The 18120-nt window shown below is 36.7% G+C and overlaps 1 protein-coding gene across 1 annotated transcript in view; it reads right to left on the bottom strand.

The window, feature by feature from the left end:
- The window catches only part of PTPRQ (protein tyrosine phosphatase receptor type Q), a 239820-nt gene that overhangs the window by 145473 nt on the left and 76227 nt on the right, over nucleotides 1-18120 (bottom strand). Inside the window, exons 20-25 of the mRNA XM_040234499.1 lie at nucleotides 17285-17453; nucleotides 15563-15853; nucleotides 15024-15299; nucleotides 14506-14657; nucleotides 10135-10276; nucleotides 6678-6947 (exon numbers count right to left, since the gene is read on the bottom strand). Coding sequence (XP_040090433.1) covers nucleotides 6678-6947; nucleotides 10135-10276; nucleotides 14506-14657; nucleotides 15024-15299; nucleotides 15563-15853; nucleotides 17285-17453 — 1300 coding nt within the window. The remainder of the gene's footprint in view (nucleotides 1-6677; nucleotides 6948-10134; nucleotides 10277-14505; nucleotides 14658-15023; nucleotides 15300-15562; nucleotides 15854-17284; nucleotides 17454-18120) is intronic.

The following is an 18120-nucleotide window of genomic DNA, read 5'->3' on the forward strand; positions in this document are numbered from 1 at the left end:
AGAGAGAAATATCAATAACCTCAGATATGCAGATGACACAACCCTTATGGCAGAAAGTGAAGAACTACTAAAGAGCCTCTTGATGAAAGTGAAAGAGGAAAGTGAAAAAGTTGGCTTAAAGCTCAACATTCAGAAAACTAAGATCATGGCACCAGATCCCATTACTTCATGGCAAATAGATGAGTAAATAGTAGAACAGTGGCTGACCTTAGTTTTCTGGGCTCCAAAATCACTGCAGATGGTGATTGCAGCCATGAAATTAAAAGACGCTTACTCCTTGGAAGCAAAGTTATGACCAACCTAGACAGCATATTAAAAAACAGAGACATTACTTTGTCAACAAAGGTCCATCTAGTCAAGGCTAGGGTTTTTTGAGTAGTCATGTGTGGATGTGAGATTTGGAACATAAAGAAAGCTGAGCACCAAAGAATTGATGCATTTGAACTGTGGTGTTGGAGAAGACTCTTGAGAGTCCCTTGGACTGCAAGGAGATCCAACCAGTCCATCCTAAAGGAGATCAGTCCCGGGTGTTCATTGGAAGGACTGATGTTGAAGCTGAAACTCCAATACTTTGGCCACCTGATGCGAAGAGCTGACTCATTGGAAAAGACCCTGATGCTGGGAAAGATCAAAGGCAGGAGGAGAAGGGGACGACAGAGGATGAGATGATTGGATGGCATCACTGACACAATGGACATGAGTTTGGGTGGACTCTGGGAGCTGGTGATGGACAGGAAGGCCTGGTGTGCTGCGGTTCATGGGGTTGCAAAGAGTTGGACACGACTGAGTTACTGAACTTAACTGAATCCTATTTAAGTCTGTATGAAATATATTGTAAAGCATTTGAACTTCAATTAAAGTAGCAATAATAGTAGCTATTTCTCTTTGATCTGTGACAAGCAATTATAATGGCTTTTGTGCTTTCTGCAATTACTGACTGGTAAGTAGAATGTGACAGTTCAGTTGCTTAAGAACAAACAGGATCACACAATTTCCCTGCATGTTTGACTTCTCACCTCAACTGAGAAGAATGATGTCAGTGGGATGCAGATAATGGAAAAAGTAAACTTATGAATTAGTACATTAATTTGCAACACTTTTACCACCCACATTCACTCTACTAACTGGTACTTAAGAATGGTCTGATTTCTTCTCTATTGTATAAATATTTCACTTTTTAAAAAAGCTGGTAAATGGAAGTCAGACTTAGTCATAATCACACTTTTCTCAGTCATCTTGACACTGCTCAGAGAAATCCACAAAATAAGCTACCAAAGAAAGTAAATAAAAACACATTTCTTAAAGAGTTCTTAGGCAAATGGTGGTCATGGCATTGCGTAAGGGGACAGACAGTTCACATGTATGCTGTTAAGCAGTACAGGGATATTTGAAAGAACCAAGAATAAAAGGGGGAAAACGGAAATTAAACTTTCCAATTCAATGCTGATCCACTTATACATGTGAAAGCTCAGTGGACTTCCTCTAGGTACCTAATCAGTTCAGTTCAGACGCTCAGTTGTGTCCAACTCTTTGCAACCCCACGAATCGCAGCACGCCAGGCCTCCCTGTCCATCATCAACTCCTGGAGTTCACTCAAACTCACGTCCATCGAGTTAGTGATGCCATCCAGCCATCTCATCCTCTGTCGTCCCCTTCTCCTCCTGCCCCCAATCCCTCCCATCAGGGCCCTTTCCAATGAGTAAACTCTTCGCATGAAGTGGCCAAAGTATTGGAGTTTCAGCTTCAACATCAGTCCTTCCAAAGAACACCCAGGACTGATCTCCTTGCAGTCCAAGGGACTCTCAAGAGTCTTCTCCAACATCACAGTTCAAAAACATCAATTCTTCAGTGCTCAGCTTTCTTCACAGTCTAACTCTCACATCCATATATGATCACTGGAAAAACCATAGCCTTGACTAGATGGACCTTTGTGGGCAAAATAATGTCTCAGCCTTTCAATATGCTATCTAGGTTGGTCATAACTTTCCTACCTAATACCTACTATTAAAAACTAGTAAGGAAATCACTGCTGAGACTTCGTTGGTGGCCCAGTGGTAAAAAATCCACCTGCCAACACAGGGTACATGGGTTTGATCCCTGGTCCAGGAAGATCCCACATGCTGTGGGTCAAATAAGCCCATGCATGGAAAATACTGAAGCCTACACGTCCTACAGCCTGTCTCCACAAGAAGAGAAGTCCTTGCCCACTGCAACTAGAGATAGCCCAGGGACAGCAGCAAAGACCCAGCACAGCCCAAAATAAACAAACACAATTTTGAAAGGGAAACAAAAAAATAAATCACTGCTGAAAAGAACACCCTAAAAACCACAACTGCATATTTCACTTTCCTTCTACTAAGTTTTGGGCATCCAAGGAATATAACTTCTTTTCCTCTTGGATTCTAAATTCCTGAACTTGGAAGACCTCGGAATAAATCCAAACTGTAAAACTAACTTCCAGCAAAAAGAACTTTTCAAACTCAATAGTAAATAACCATATTTACTAAGATTTGAAACTAATATGGAAAAGAGTAAGCATTTTGAACCAATTTGAGATTTTAAAAGTCTTGTATCCACATGAACTTGCTATAATATTTTTATTGGTAAATATAATATACTCGGACACAAAACACTGTTAAAGTCACCAGGTTTGGCTGCCTTCAACTATATATGCCCTATTTCAACATGTTTGACTGTAACAGTGGAACCAGTTTAGACACTGAACACTAATCTGCTCATAAATTCAATCATCATGAAGCATGTTTAACTGGGCCCAGATATCACCAAGTTTACACTGAGAAAAATACCCAATAATCTCTGCAAGGAATGCTAAGGTCAAACACTAGGCAACAAGGGCGTGAGGCAAATTTGATTTTACTTCATGTCAAAAATAAGTACAAAGTCAGTGACTCAGAGCTGATTTTACACTGTGACTAATCTTAGACCACCATAAATCAGAAGTTTGCAACAGCTATAAAACTGCTTCCATTCTGAACAATGAATCTCTTAGTTCTTACTAATGTCTCATCTACAAACAATTCATGTGAACCCAGATAAAAGCAAATTATTTACCTCGTAAAAATTGTAATCATAAATACAATTACATATTAGATCTGGAAATTAATTTCAAAGACAAATTATTTAAATATTTTTGAAGCAGCAATACTCATATTTCACATGAATGACTCTCCTTAATTGAAAGAAACTTTTACATTTACTGTGGAGAAAATATCTATACTTTTGCCTGATGGAAATGTGGACATAATTAAGTATGTTTCCTAAAGGATAAGACTGGAGTAAAACCCTTATACAAAATCATGAATTTCATGAGAACACAATTCATTTCTTTCTTTTACAAAAATCTGAGTGCCTAGAATGCCTATGTCTCTCTGCTCTGAACTGTTAGTAAAACAAAGACAAGTAAGACAGTCTCCACAAGCAAAGAGTATACATATACAGTGAAATAGAATGGTTCTCAAATTTCAGCACTGTCTCACCCACCTATCTCACGTAAATGAAGATTTGTGAATTTTATTTTCTAAATTCTGATCCCATAGGTCTAGAGCAGGGGCCTCAGGGATGTACAGGTATGTTCTGATGCAGGGAGTTGGAAGTCCAAACTTTGAGAAACACTATCTTTAGTGACAAGGGAGCACAGAATACTTAGTACGATATGTCTAACACCTGCCTAATTCATTGGTTTAGAATTCCAGCAACTTCCATTCATGTGGTCTTTTAATCCTGAGTTATAATCTAATTCAAATCTTTAATTAAAGGATTTCTTTCTTTCTTTCTTTTTTTTTTAACAAAAACCCATCCTTAAGTTCCGGTGGCCCTACATCAAGTGTACACACTTTGATTATGTGTCTCTTTTCATTGCACTTCGGCTTCATTCCTGTGACTGCACAGCCACCTGGAGTACCCGTGGGATCAATAATAATGATGAGTCCTCTGTCTTGTTTTCTGAGTCTCACACCTCTCATTTATCTCAGAATTTCTGTCCTGTCTTTTGTTGCCCTTTATCTCAGACCCAGCTCCCGCCCAATGATCAGGACCATTTTACCTGGTACTAGACCACCCTGGTGGAGACCACCTGCCTGGCTGTGAACGTGTTTCCTTCTCTCAGACTCTCTACGGTGATGATCTGCTGCCCACCCACTGAGGAAACACCTGCCACCCCTTTCTGGATCTCTCTGACACTGTTTGCCTGTCCTCTCTGCTACATATCACCTGCCATCAAAATCCCTAGGTCTTCTAGTCCAGTCACTCCCCAAATTTACAAAGTCATCAGAGAGATGCTTAAAAGTATAGACTGTTAGGCTTCGTCTCTTGAGAGAGTCAGCCAAGTCTAGGGTGATGTCCAGGAATCTGTAGTTTTAATGCTGCTGCTGCTGCTGAATCGCTTCAGTCGTGTCCAAGTCTGTGTGACCCCATAGACGGCAGCCCACCAGGCTCCGCCATCCCTGGGATTCTCCAGGCAAGAACACTGGAGTGGGTTGCCATTTCCTTCTCCAATGCATGAAAGTGAAAAGTGAAAGGGAAGTCACTCAGTCGTGTCTGACCCTCAGCGACCCCATGGACTGCAGCCTACCAGGCTCCTCTGTCCATGTGATTTTCCAGGCAAGAGTATTGGAGTGGGGTGCCATTGCCTTCTCTGAGTTTTAATACTTAGCATATCATTAAAGACTTGTATACAAGAGTAAGTAAAACTTCTGGAGTATTCTGAGCCATCTCTTACACACATCAACTTTCATTATCACCTCTGTGCTTCAGATACTTAAAATCTGTACATTTTATTCTTATCCTTTAGGAAACAAAATTCAACAGCCAACACATAAAGGTTCTAGATTGTATATTGAGCCAATTCAATCAAAGTAAGTGGATGGAAAGATGGTACTGATGGGCAGGCTGGATAAGTATGGGTGATAAGGCCACTTTAGGGTATTATTATAGGAAGCAGCAAGTCTGAAATTAAATGGGGACAGTCAAGTTGAAGAAAAAGGGGCAAATGGCAGAGGCTGAATTGATAAGTCCTGATTATGTGTAGGAGAGGTGGGAGGAAGAATCACATAAAAATATGAGGCTTTGTCCCCAACTGATTAGAAAGAACAGGTACAGAAAAGTGAGGAAGAAAAGGAGAATCCACGTTTCATGAATTCCACTTTGAATATAGTTAGGGCTGATATACCAACCAGGGCCTCAGTTGAAATTTTTTAACAATTGGTGGGATTGTTGGTGTATGTGTATGCACACAAAAGAGTGAGAAAGAAAATAAAGTGTATGAGAAAGTAGATCAAATTGATGGAGCTATGTTTTAGAGGAGACAGGAGTTTGAAACAAAAATGAGCAGTTAGATTCCTGAAAACAGAAAGGCAGTGACATCCCTAAGGGAGGATATTTTGAGATATAAATAAAGATATGGGTAAATTTTGAAGGAAAGCAAATCTAAATCTTTGATGCTATTAGTAAAATGAATAAGAACATCAAAGATGGATGATAGTGGGGGTAGATTTTGTTCTGAGTAAGAGCAGAATTTTACTATGGAAAATTGATGAAGTGTAAACAAGGGATATACATACTGTATAGCAGATTGTAGGGCAGTTGGGAGAGTTAGAAAATAGCTCAACAAGGTAGAAACATTTACATTTTTCTCCAGCACTGTTCATCAGCCAGCATCCAGTGAAAACAAACAGTGAGGTCCATTCAGAGTAGGCCATCTCCTGGAAGATGAGTCACGATGACATATTTTGAGATGCATTATTCCAGATGAACGGGGAAAACCCTGAAGTCTCAAGAAATGTTCCTTTAAAGTATGAGAAGAAGAGGATGCTGACCTGGATGCTGAAATCAGAGAGAAGTCACACTGTGTCCTGAAGCTCTGCGGTGTACAGCCTCGAAGACAGAAGAGTCGAGAAAACTGGGTGATGCTGATTTCAAAAGGAGGAAAGGGCTAAAAGATGTTTCCAAGAAAGGATCTAGATGTGCCAGAGGTAAACAATTATGTCAACCCCCACAGTCCCCACCGGGGAGGACCTCCAGGGAAGTGGTATTACCAGGAAGGAATCAGGCTTTCACTGATACGAAGAAGTATAATCATTAGAGATGGTAGAAGATGAAAGAGATTATGACAGAGGATGGATCACTGTTAGGGAGGGTAAGAGTTTTCTTCTTTGAAAACTAGAGCTTAGTGACCTAGATATCTTTATCCCAATAATATAAAGATGAAGGCTGTTATAAAGAGAAGGAAATAGAAAAAAGTGAGCTGACACTGCAACCGTGGAATTCAGGGAAGCATTAAGAATGCCACAAAAATCCATTTTAAAAAGACATTATATATTTATCCCCCATTTTAAATTATGATAAGACATAATTCAATGTTTCGTGTTTCTATAATAAGAAATACATACTTGTAAAACACAAAAGATTTTCTCTTTTTTCCTCCTTTCAACCTCCCATTGCTGTGGAGGTGGTTCAGTGTACCACGCAGCTGGTCCTTACGTAATATGTGGGATAAAAAAGCATGTGTTCTGTTTTTTAATATTTCTTATATAGTTTTGGGCAAATATGCTCTAAAGATGACAAATGTTATTGACAAACGTAAGACACAGTCCAGGAACAGTTATGTGTTGCAGGCTAGTTCCCTTTTTCAGGTCAATTACTTGTTACACATTAGTTACCTGTCTCAGGTAGCGTGCTGACGTTGCAGGTCATTTCATTACCTTCACCAGCTGAGGTTGAAGCTCTTATTTCAAAGACATAAGAGGTATTGGCAAGAAGTTTCATGAATGTATACATGTGATCTTGGGGAGAGATGTTTGTAGCATTCCTTTCAACCGTTATCGTATAATGTGTAATTATTCCGTTTGCTTTTTTGGGTGGATCCCACTTCACTGAAGCTGACTGCCAGCTAGTTGCCATACATTGTATGTTTTGTACAACATCTGGAACTTAAGAGATAAGCAAATGCCCAAAGTTAAAATTTATACACATGTAACAGATAAATGATTTAATTATGTGATTGCTAGATAAAATCATGTTTATGAGTAGAGACAGAATGAAAATGTAACATATCAACCTTTCAAGTATGTTAGCTGCTCAGTCATGTCCAACTCTTTGCAACGCTATGGACTGTGGCCCATCAGGCTTCTCTGTCCATGCAATTCTCCAGGCAAGAATACTGGAGTGGATAGCCATTCCCTTCTCCAGGGAATCTTCCCCACCCAGGGATCAAACCCAGGTCTCCCGCATTGCAGGCAGATTCTTTACCATCTGAGCCCTTCAACATGTGCTCAGAAACTTCTTAACATGGACTGAATCAAATGGGCCATTTTCTATGTAACTATGTTAATCCTTACAATACTGAATCCACCACTGAATATTCTCCTAGGCCCAACATCAACACAACCTCAAATACTCAGAAGCAACTGGGCAACTGGATAGCCAGCTTCAAGTTCAGGCAGTGGCTGAAGTCTGCCCAATTCATCTTTTAATGGAAAGGAGCAGTCTTAGCTGTACTTTACGATGGAACTTTCTAATGCAAAACACCCCAGGTGGCTTAGTGGGTAAAGAATCTGCCTGCAAGGCAGGAGATGTGAATTCCATCCCTGGGTTGGGAAGATCCCCTGGAGAAGGAAATGGCAACCCACTCCAGTATTCTTGCCTAGAAAATCCCACAGACAGCGGGGCCTGGCGGGCTACACTCCATAGGGTCACAAAGAGCCGGACATGACTGAATGACTAAGCACGCACGCATAGATGTAGATGCAGGGTCCTCACCTATGTGGCCTAACAGTACTAGAAAACATGTAAATAATTTGGGACTTTGCTTATATAGTCAGATGACTTTTTTGTAAAAATTGTGAAGACCTGATCCCTCAGTACTTACCAAAAAAAAAAAAAAAAAGACTGAAGATGGAAACCAGCCCCAGTTTTTAATTCAGTCCCAGTTTTTTCTAGAACTTCCTTGAATTTACTTGGAAGTAGGCACTATATTTGGCAGATCTACAGCCCACCAGGCTTCTCCATCCATGGGATTTTCCAGGCAAGAGTACTGGAGTGGGGTGCCATTGCCTTCTCCGAGTTAAAGAGAACTACCCCAGGCCCACCAAAGTGGGTGGGCCTGAGAGTGGGTACTTCTAGGGAAATATCTGATTATCTAAATGTCCCCTCATATTGGCATAGCTTATCTTCTTACAATAAAAAGAGGATGCTGTAAAGAAAATTTGCATATTGTCAGTTTGTGGATTACAAACAACAAGCAGTAAAAAGAAAAAACCTGTCATTATAGGGAAGCAGAGTTATTTAAAGAACATTCAAGTCATATTTGACTTGCCTACAGTTCTCTCCTCTGGCCTAAATTTCTATCTTATCTTTACAAATCCTTCATCTTCTGTAAGATAAAGGCATCAGAACTAAAGGAGAATAACTTAGGGAGGGTGTGTGGCATTTAAAGAAAAGATGATTCCTCTGTTGATCCAAGGTTCTGGCAGTTACATATGTTTAATTATTTGCTCTCTTATTTTCAAAAACATATACCATTATTTTCAAAAGTAAATGAACAAGAGACAGTTGATAATGTGCTTAAGTTTAGATTATAAACCTAGGTTTTATGAGAATCCATTTTACTGACTCTATAAACCTAAAACCAATTAATTAACCAGTAGATATTATAACACTTCAAGTTGGAAATTTTATTTAACCAATCAGGCCATAGGGTTTTATGGAATTATTATATTTTACTGGTAAAATATATTTATAGGTTTATAGAACACTGTCTACAAGATTAGCCTTAAATCTTTATCAGTGTAATATGTGTGTAAATGGTTCAAATGTTTCTTTTTTCTTCATGGGTTTAGCATTTTTCCATAGTATCACTAATTTATGATACACATTTCCTGCAGTCACGTCCACTTTTCACTAGAGGTCAGAGGCTGATGTTCCAGTTCAGTGTTTTCACTAATTTTCTCAGCCCTTTTCATCTCACTGCCTGAATCATGGCTTCTTCATCTGAATTATGGGAATAGGGCATCAGTAAAATTTTTTGAGTACTTGTGTGTCCAACACTCTAATAAGTGCTTTATATGGATCTCTTCAAATATTTTTTCATAACAGCTATGGGTGGCTACTGCTAAAATATGTTTCTTTTTGGTTAAAGATATAGAGGCTCAGGAGTCATGTGCCTTTGCCAAGGTTTTACTAGTAAGTTGCAGAGCTTGGATTCAAATCCAGACACTGATTTCAGAGGGTGCATTTTTATCCACTATAAATACTATTTACTGAGCATGTCTTAAGGGCATGCCATGAAAACAAAGTGTCAGGTATTCACAAATTAATGTGAAATGATTATCAGTGAATGGTCTACAATTTCAATTTAGGGATTCACTAAATGCATCCAGACCTACAGGGATGAAATGACTAGCACAGAATCAAGTGCTTAATCAATTAAGAAAAAAAAAAAAGAGTAAAGGAAGAGATGCCTTTAAAAAACATGTGCTTCCAGTTGAGAGAAGGAAAAGTATTAAATGTTTAAATCAGTTCTATATGAAAACTATTCAACACACAAAATTGAGCTATGGCATGTCATGACACACAGGTAAGTTGTTTAATTAGACCAATGGTATTTCATAGTCTTCATAGTCCCCACCACATGTCACAGATGAACTATGGAGAAATACAAACTTACATACTGACTAGTACTCTTCAAATGTCACAATATACATTATTGTATATATAGTGACAATATTTTGTACAATATACAAAAAAATCATAGATTTTTTTCATTAAAATATGAATCAACCAGTTAAAAGTGATTAATGGCTTTTCTCTCTTTTTTCCCCCCCCAGCAATTTCAGGTAGTACTAGGAATTAGGTAAGTTTCATATATATCTAGTAGTAGACATTGCTCCTAAACTAGTCTTTTATTTCAACATCCTTGGTCCAAAATGAAAAAACATGTATAAGTATGTATCTATTTGATTGCACACAACAAGATCCAGTCTGGCCTGAAAGCACTAAAATTCAGCTTCTTTGAGTGAACAATTAAATATTGATACTTAGTCATGTAAACTGAGAAAGGAAAGGGAAAAGTGTTAAATACAAAATCAAACATTTTAAGATCCAGAAACCACATCTAACCTGATTCTTGGGTTGTGAATTTTACTACATTACTAAATTGATTGCCATTTCCAACTTTAGTAAAGGCAGTTATGCTGATGGAATAGGTGCTGACTGGTTCCAGTCCAACAAGCTTGGCTTCAGTTTGAAAACCTGAAATATTCTGAAAAGCAGAAAAAAAAAAACCTCTTAGTCACAATGCATCATCAAAAGACATTTATAATTGGAAGAAATATTTTTAATTCATAAAAATTATGTCTTCTGTGTTTAACCTATGATTTAATAAGCATGGGTATTTTTAATTAAAACTTCAAAAATTAAACAGTTTTTGTGTATGCCCCAGGGTATGCTCAGCTGATGGCACAAGGATGAACTGGACACTCATCAACATTGAAGAAAATCATAATTGCCATTGTTTTTTAAAGCTGAAGTATTTTGTTTTTACTTTGTCTCTCTGATTTTTACTTAAATTACATATGATTACTTCCTTTAAATTTGATAAAATTAAAGTCCTCAATTGGAATCCAACTTATGAGCAGTTTCTTGAATTCATCAAAATTCATTTTTTAGTTCTCAGTAACATTCCGTTTGTAAATTAATTTATTCATCGGCTGTTATACGCTAGGCACTGGGAACACAGCAGTGCATGAAACAGAATCTCTGCTCCTATGAAGCTAAGCTTCAGAATTACGAGTTTTTCCCAGACAATTCCTAAATTTCTAATTTTATGCAATGTCTTAAGAAAATGAAAAAAACGAACAAAACAGTTATCACAGATGTACAAAAAAGGATATGGTTTCTCATAGAAAATTTAACCATCAAAAACAAACACTTCATTCAAAGAGGATTGTCCTAACAGAAAGAGCACTTAAGATTAATAGTTATCCTATGGGGAAAAAAAGACAACCTCTTATGTGGTATAACTTTAAGAATACTGTATTATATCTGATCCAAAATATAAAACAGTTTGACTTATACATTAAACATTTCAGTGGCAGAAATTTAGCAAGAATACTCACTCTCAGGGCACTCAGAATCATATTTTAAATTAATCTCTTACAAGTTATTGATATCCTTTATGAATTCACTGTATTATACAATTTTCTTTCATTGTTTCTTAATTACTATTTACAAAGCTCATGGTTAGATAACCAGGAGATTATAAAGATATATAAGACGTGGTCCCTGTCACCCAGGAACTGTTATATTCATTAGAAAAATCTACCAACAACTGTATACGGAGAAAAAATTAAACACAAGCAGATAAATTTTGACTTGGGTTAGGAGGGGTGAGTGAGTATACAGTGAAATGACTGAACTCAAGATATTATAATAAAAAGTGCGAGTAGCTTATTGGATAGTAGACAGACTGACAAATTAAACCGTAAAAGGGAGACATCAGTAAGGAATATTTTCAAACATAGTTTTAGCAGAACTTTCTCTTTCAGGATGTGTAAGTGACCTGACTGGGATGGCAGGAACATTTGGAGCGGTCCAAGAGTTATTATGCCTCCATAGACACACATATCACTGGGAAGGTAAGAGAGAAAAGAGAGAAAAGAAACTGCTGTGCGGGGCACAGAGGGAGCTGAAAACAGAACGGAAAACAGGACACCACACTCAGAAAGAAAGCCACACAGTGGGAGGAAAGCAGATGAAGTGGAGGCTGAGAAAGGAAAGATGATGGCATAGAGCACATACAAAGGGATCGGAAAGATAATAAGGCTATGAGCATTCGGAGGAGACAACACAGACGCAGAAAGGAATAACTAAAAGCAGGAGCAGATTTTAAAGGAAAACTACTCTTTCCACCTCAAAAAGGATATATTTAATACTATATGGGATGAATATTATGTTTATAATATAAAACCATGTATAGTGAAATTTCAATGGTAGCATTTCTATTAAGAAAATAGATGTCTAAAAATCTTAGAATATAACTTATTCTCATATTCAGGTAAAGAAGCACTGTCATTTCAGGGTTCGTGTTATTACAATGCTGAATGAAATTCGTTCTTTTGCAAACTATGACAAAAAGAACAATAGGTAACATGTTTTTCACATACTGGGGATTGTTTTAAATGTTTGATATAGATTTTCCTCTTACAAGCTTCACTTTTTAATGGCTGCCTCTTTACAAATCCCATTTTGCACTTGAGGAAACTGAGTCATAAGAAGTTAAGGAACTGCCCTAAGGCAGCACATTAAGTCTTGAAGGCAGGGTTGCAACCATTTGGAAAATTATGCCAACCAATAATTTGATGCCGGAGTCCTTAGTTCATGACTATGCTAATGGTGTTGATGGTAGACATCTCTGCTCTGAGGGAAAGATCACACATATACATCCACGCTTCAATATTCATACGTGTTTATCCTAGGAATGGCCACATTCCTTATTTAAAGATAATAAAAATCATTATTCCTTATGCCATAGCATTACTCACTGCTTTTGATTTTTTTATTATTCACTTTGTAAGCTACACATGCTATAAAAATAATTTACCATCCGCAATAAATTATAATGCATATACTACTGGGGACGATGTTTATGCAGAAGTTTTGCATCCTCCATGCCGTAACTGAAAAGCATTCCAGTATTTCATTTGCCTTTGGGGAAAAAAATAAGAACACTTTCTCAAATAAATGCTAGTCTATTACAATATATTTTGGCAATTAAGTGCTATAAATAATAATACAGGTATATTTGAGATCCTTTGTTACATTAATTCTTTGGGTATTTTCATTGATTCTGAAACCTAAAAAATGGAGGAGTAAAAGGGAGTTTAGAATGGAAACAAATTAGCATTGAAGGAAAAGAATAATGATATATCTTAAAAGACCAATTAGTGTGAAATTATACTATATCTGGGAAGGTTACTAGAAGTCCAGGATAAACACATCTCTGAAAAGGTTTAAAATATTCACTTGGTACTTCTTTTAACACTTGGTAGTTTTCCCTTAGTTATGGTTTCATTTTCCACAGTTTCAGTTACCTGTTGCTGCTGCTGCTGCTAAGTCGCTTCAGTTGTGTCCGACTCTGTGCAACCCCACAGATGGCAGCCCACCAGGGTCCCCTGTCCCTGGGATTCTCCAGGCAAGAACACTGGAGTGGGTTGCCATTTCCTTCTCCAATGCATGAAAGTGATAAGTGAAAGTGAAGTCGCTCAGTCGTGTCCGACTCTTAGCGACCTCATGGACTGCAGCCTACCAGGCTCCTCCATCCATGGGATTTTCCAGGCAAGAGTACTGGAGTGGGGGGCCATTGCCTTGTAGTCAAGCTCAATATAAGATACTAAATGAAAAATTCGAGAGATAGACAATTCATAACTTGTACATTGTGAGCTGGTCTAAGTTGCGTGATGCAGTCTCCAGGCATCCTGCTTCATCTTGCCCTGGGTGTGAATTATCCCTGTGTCCAGCATTTCCTGCCTGCTAGTCTATGGGCTTTTTGGTTATCAGATCAACTGTGGGGTAGCAGTTGATTCAATACACCCTTATTTTACTTAATAATGGCCCCAAAGTACAAGCATAGTGATGCTGGCTATTCAGAGATGCCAAAAAGAAGCTGTCAAGTGCTTCCTTTAAGTGAAAAGATGAAAGTTCTCAACTTAATAAGGAAAGAAAAAAAATCATATGCTGAGGCTGCCAAGATCTGCGGTAAAAACAAAGCTTCTATGAAATGCTGTGAATTGGGGAAGAAGGGAAAAAATTGTACAAGTTCTGCTGTTGTATAATCAAACTGGAAAAGTTATGGCCATAGTGTAAGACAAATGCTCAGTTAAGATGGAAAAGGTGTTAAATTTGTAAAAGAAGATGTTTTGAGAGATAGAGACAACATTCATCTATTACAGTTTATTATAATTTTTTAAATTTTGTTGTTAGTTATGGTTGTTAATCTCTTAGTGTGCCTAACTTATAAAGTAAGTTATAAGCTATGGATGTATAAGGAAAAACAGTACATATAGGGTTAGTACTATCCTTGGTCTCAGACATGCACTGGCGGTCCTGGAATGTAACCCTTGCAGCTTAGGGGGATGACTGCAGAAATATATTACACTTTAGACAATAACAGGTTATAAATAGTCTGAAAAAATTTACTGTATACTTTTGCGGCATTAACAAAATGGCGTAATTATTTCTTAACTTGCAGATATCTAAAAACTTTAAATTCTATTAAAATGCTCTAGAAAGTACTTTACTTCCATATCTGACAAATGTTTGCTGTCTTTTCCTCAAGCATCCTTAAATTGTGGGAAACCAAAGAGATTTTTTTTTTTAAAAAGATGGCTTTTGTGTTATTTAAAACAGTCCATTTCCCCCCGCACATGTCAAAATATTTTACAAGAATTCCCAAGTTTTTGAAATAAACATACAGTGTTATAATCAACCTACCTTATAAAATATAGTATCAGTTTCATGTTCATGAATTTTTAAACTATATATTTTAACAATACCGCCTGGAACAGGACTTGGACTCCATTTCAGCCATACAAGGTCTGAAGTATAGTTGACTAAAGTCAAATTTTGAGGAGGTGCTAAAGGCACTGCAGGAAAACACATTACAAAACTTACATTCATAACATTTTTAGCAGAAAAACATCATCGTGACTCTAGCTTCTGGAAGACACTAGATAAGAAAGATTTATAAACTGATCATATTTTAATTGCAGAAATAAAGAGCATAAGTCGCGATGCTTTGTACTTGGAACTCAGAAGTTCCAAAGCAGCTTTCAACAGAACAATTTGTTCTGAAACTCAAATTTAAAATGTTCAGCAAAGCAGATGAATAGTTGTCAGCCTGTTACAAATAGACAATCAAATCTCCTTTCACTTTCCATGCTTTTCCTTAAAAAGAGACAGCAAGTGCTGCAACAGTAAAATCACTGGAAGAAACATGGATTCTGGCTTACCTGACTCATCTGTGTAAAAGAAAAGAACACTGGAAGGACCGAGTCCTTTTATAGTTCTTGCTGCAGCAAAAAAACTATATAATGTAAATGGTGAAAGCTCTTCCAGTATTACATAGGTATCAGAAGTAACAAAAGAATAATTCTCACTTGGTCCTTGTAAAGTTAAATCATAACTTATTATTGCACCGTTTGGTTTTACTGGGGGATCCCATGATAAAAGAACTGAGGTAGAGGAAAGGTTTTTAAAAGTGTTGATTATTGGTGAAGTTTCTGGGACTATAAAAGAAAAAAAGAATATTAAATGAAACAAAAGTGAATTAGTATCAAAAAGAAGAGGCTTCATTAATAATGGGACTTAATTTTATCAACAGGTAATTATTTTAAGAAACTATAAACCTTATTGTGTTTATTGAAAGGCTGATTACTTAAGAACAAACAGAATCTATGTAGTGATAAGAATAACATTTTCTAGCAGAAAGCAATATAAATAAGAGAACACCAACTATCTGCGTAATAGGCAATAAAAGGGTCCAGCCTACCATCTTCTTCAGTTCTGATGTGTAGTTGGGCAGTATATGTATCAGAGAATCCCTTTTCTGTTGATGGAGTGACTTTTAAGATATAGTCAGTATATTTTTCCAGATTATCAAAATACATGCTTCTCTCATATGTAACTAGAGGTGGTCTCACGTGGCGAGGAGTCTGCTGTGAGCTCAAAGAAACATAGTAGAACACTAGACCGTTTGGTTGAGACGGAGGGCCCCAGCTTACATTTATCGCAGTTGACGAAATGGACTCGTAAGTCAGGTTTCCAACAACTCCTTCAGGTACTATGATAGGTAATGTGCAAAATATAAGAATCATCAGTCACCCTAGGTAAAATGTAAGTAAATTCACAAACCAGAGGCTCACTGTTGAAAGGGCAACTACATCACCAGCTTCTACAGCGTTCCACACGTGGTAACATCATCTACTACAAAATACCTTCTAAATAATTACATTAAAATTATGTTCAAATCATTCAAGGTAAACCTTGTCATCTCTAATATGTGTGAATTGTTTTATACAATACTCTCTTGGCTTTTCTTTCCTACAAAACGGGTATTATGAGTCTGTGTAGATTTTGAGTATGTGATGGAAATTATGTGTATGAGACTATGAGTGTGCAAATATGTATATAAACATGTATACTTAGATTTTTAATTTCTTTCTTCTGGAGATTATCCTTATTGTACATGTGAAGTCACCTAGGACCTCTCACCAGGAATAGGACACAGGGTTTATTATTTATGGTGCTATAATATTGACTGATAAAACATTATAGGTTGGTGAAAATCTTGGGAGAGATCTCCATTTAAAGAATGCCTGAAATGATATTGACCACATACGGCTCTAAACATTTTAGCTGAAACTCCCCCAAACTTATATATTCTGCATATTCTGTCATAGCTACACTGCTCATCAGTGAGTAAACAATTTGAAAGATTATCCCAACAATGGGGAAAGCATTCACTCTTCATACTTAACGTGTCTGTCAATTTATAATCGTCACATAATAAACATGAAATTTTACTCTCAGCAGCAATTTAGGTCGATATCGTTTCTCAATAAGAGACTAGCCTTTTAAAAATAAATGGACCATAGATACAACCACAAGAAGAAGTAAGTAGTGATCCACGCATCACTGTATTCTCGAACAGAAACCTAAGAAACAAGAGCTTCAGTCATTATGGTTTTCTGAATACTCTGCACAAACAGGATTCTGCAGAATCCATATAAGAGGAAACTGCCAGAGTTTAAAAAAAAAGGTATTTGGGGCATATTAGGCATAAACACAATGAGAGCAAAATGCTGCATAAAGTCCTTTGTGAGTTCAAAGACTGAACAGAAAGCCAGTTGCTAGAGAGAGGAACAATGTCATTTCTAGAGCAAATGGATATGATGTATTGGAAAATCTGTCCACACATGCAACAGTATTTTTCACGTCCAGAAGCGATGGCTGTGATATCTTTTGAAGCAATAAAGGTGACAGAATTTTTATAAATGGATGGTAGCAGTTTCCATGAATAGAAAAGGTTGTTACAGTTGTAATAGGTTTACAGCTATATTAATGCATTTTCAAATTTCTCTGACTAGTTAAATGTGCCTAAATAAAATATAGATTTTAGTACCAATACATACAAATAGAAAAAGATTCTGAAAAATTATATAGTTTTAAATTAATCCTATTAAAGATTAACAAATGCTTTTCATTTACATACTGTCTTGATCTGTGTATACGTGAACTATGCCACTGCTTTTATTCCCATTTCCAACTGAAGTACTTGCTGTTACCCAAAATGTATAGTAGCTGAATATTGCCAGTTTATCTATTATTGCAGATACAGTCATATTGTCAAAGTCATTGGTTACTTCATGGAGTGTAAAATTCTGAAAAATAAACATATTGTTTTTAATTGTTCAGAATATATATTTTTAGTATACATAAGCATTTCAAAGTATCATAGATTGGTTGCCTCATTGTTTTAATATGTTAATTTTTGAGGAAAATCAACACAGAATTTTTTAATGCAATAATTAAACTGGAAATATATTTGTACTAAAAGAGGAATCAGTGGTAGCAGTTTTATTAAAATGATACACAGATGAGCAAAGAGTTAAAACTCCAAGCTTAGCTGGCAGTGGGGAAGGTCCAGTAGTGAACTGAAAATGCTACAATGTGCTGATCAGTATAGCTCCCTTACAAAACATTCAAGTATTTTTCAAATTTTGCCTATATATTTTTAAACAAGTTTGGGAGTATTATAAAAATTTTCTTTTTTTCCTTCCTATCAACAATGTAGGAATTATGAAAGTCTTCACATCTATGAATTCAAATGATTATTTTTTATTTTCTTTTTCCTTTCTTTTCCTTTTTCTTTTCTTTTTCCTTTCCTTTTTCCTTTCTTTTTCTACATTCATGTAGAGAAATAGGAAAGCAGTTGATACACTCTCACATGAGCTAAGAAAAAATTTTAAACTCTCTTTCCTGACTCCTAGTTATATTTGTTCCAAGCCATTTTATGATAATTAAGGAATTGTAATCATTGCTCCCTTT

This window comes from Oryx dammah, unplaced genomic scaffold (genome assembly GCF_014754425.2).
Source record: "Oryx dammah isolate SB20612 unplaced genomic scaffold, SCBI_Odam_1.1 HiC_scaffold_29, whole genome shotgun sequence".
NCBI lineage: Eukaryota > Metazoa > Chordata > Mammalia > Artiodactyla > Bovidae > Oryx > Oryx dammah.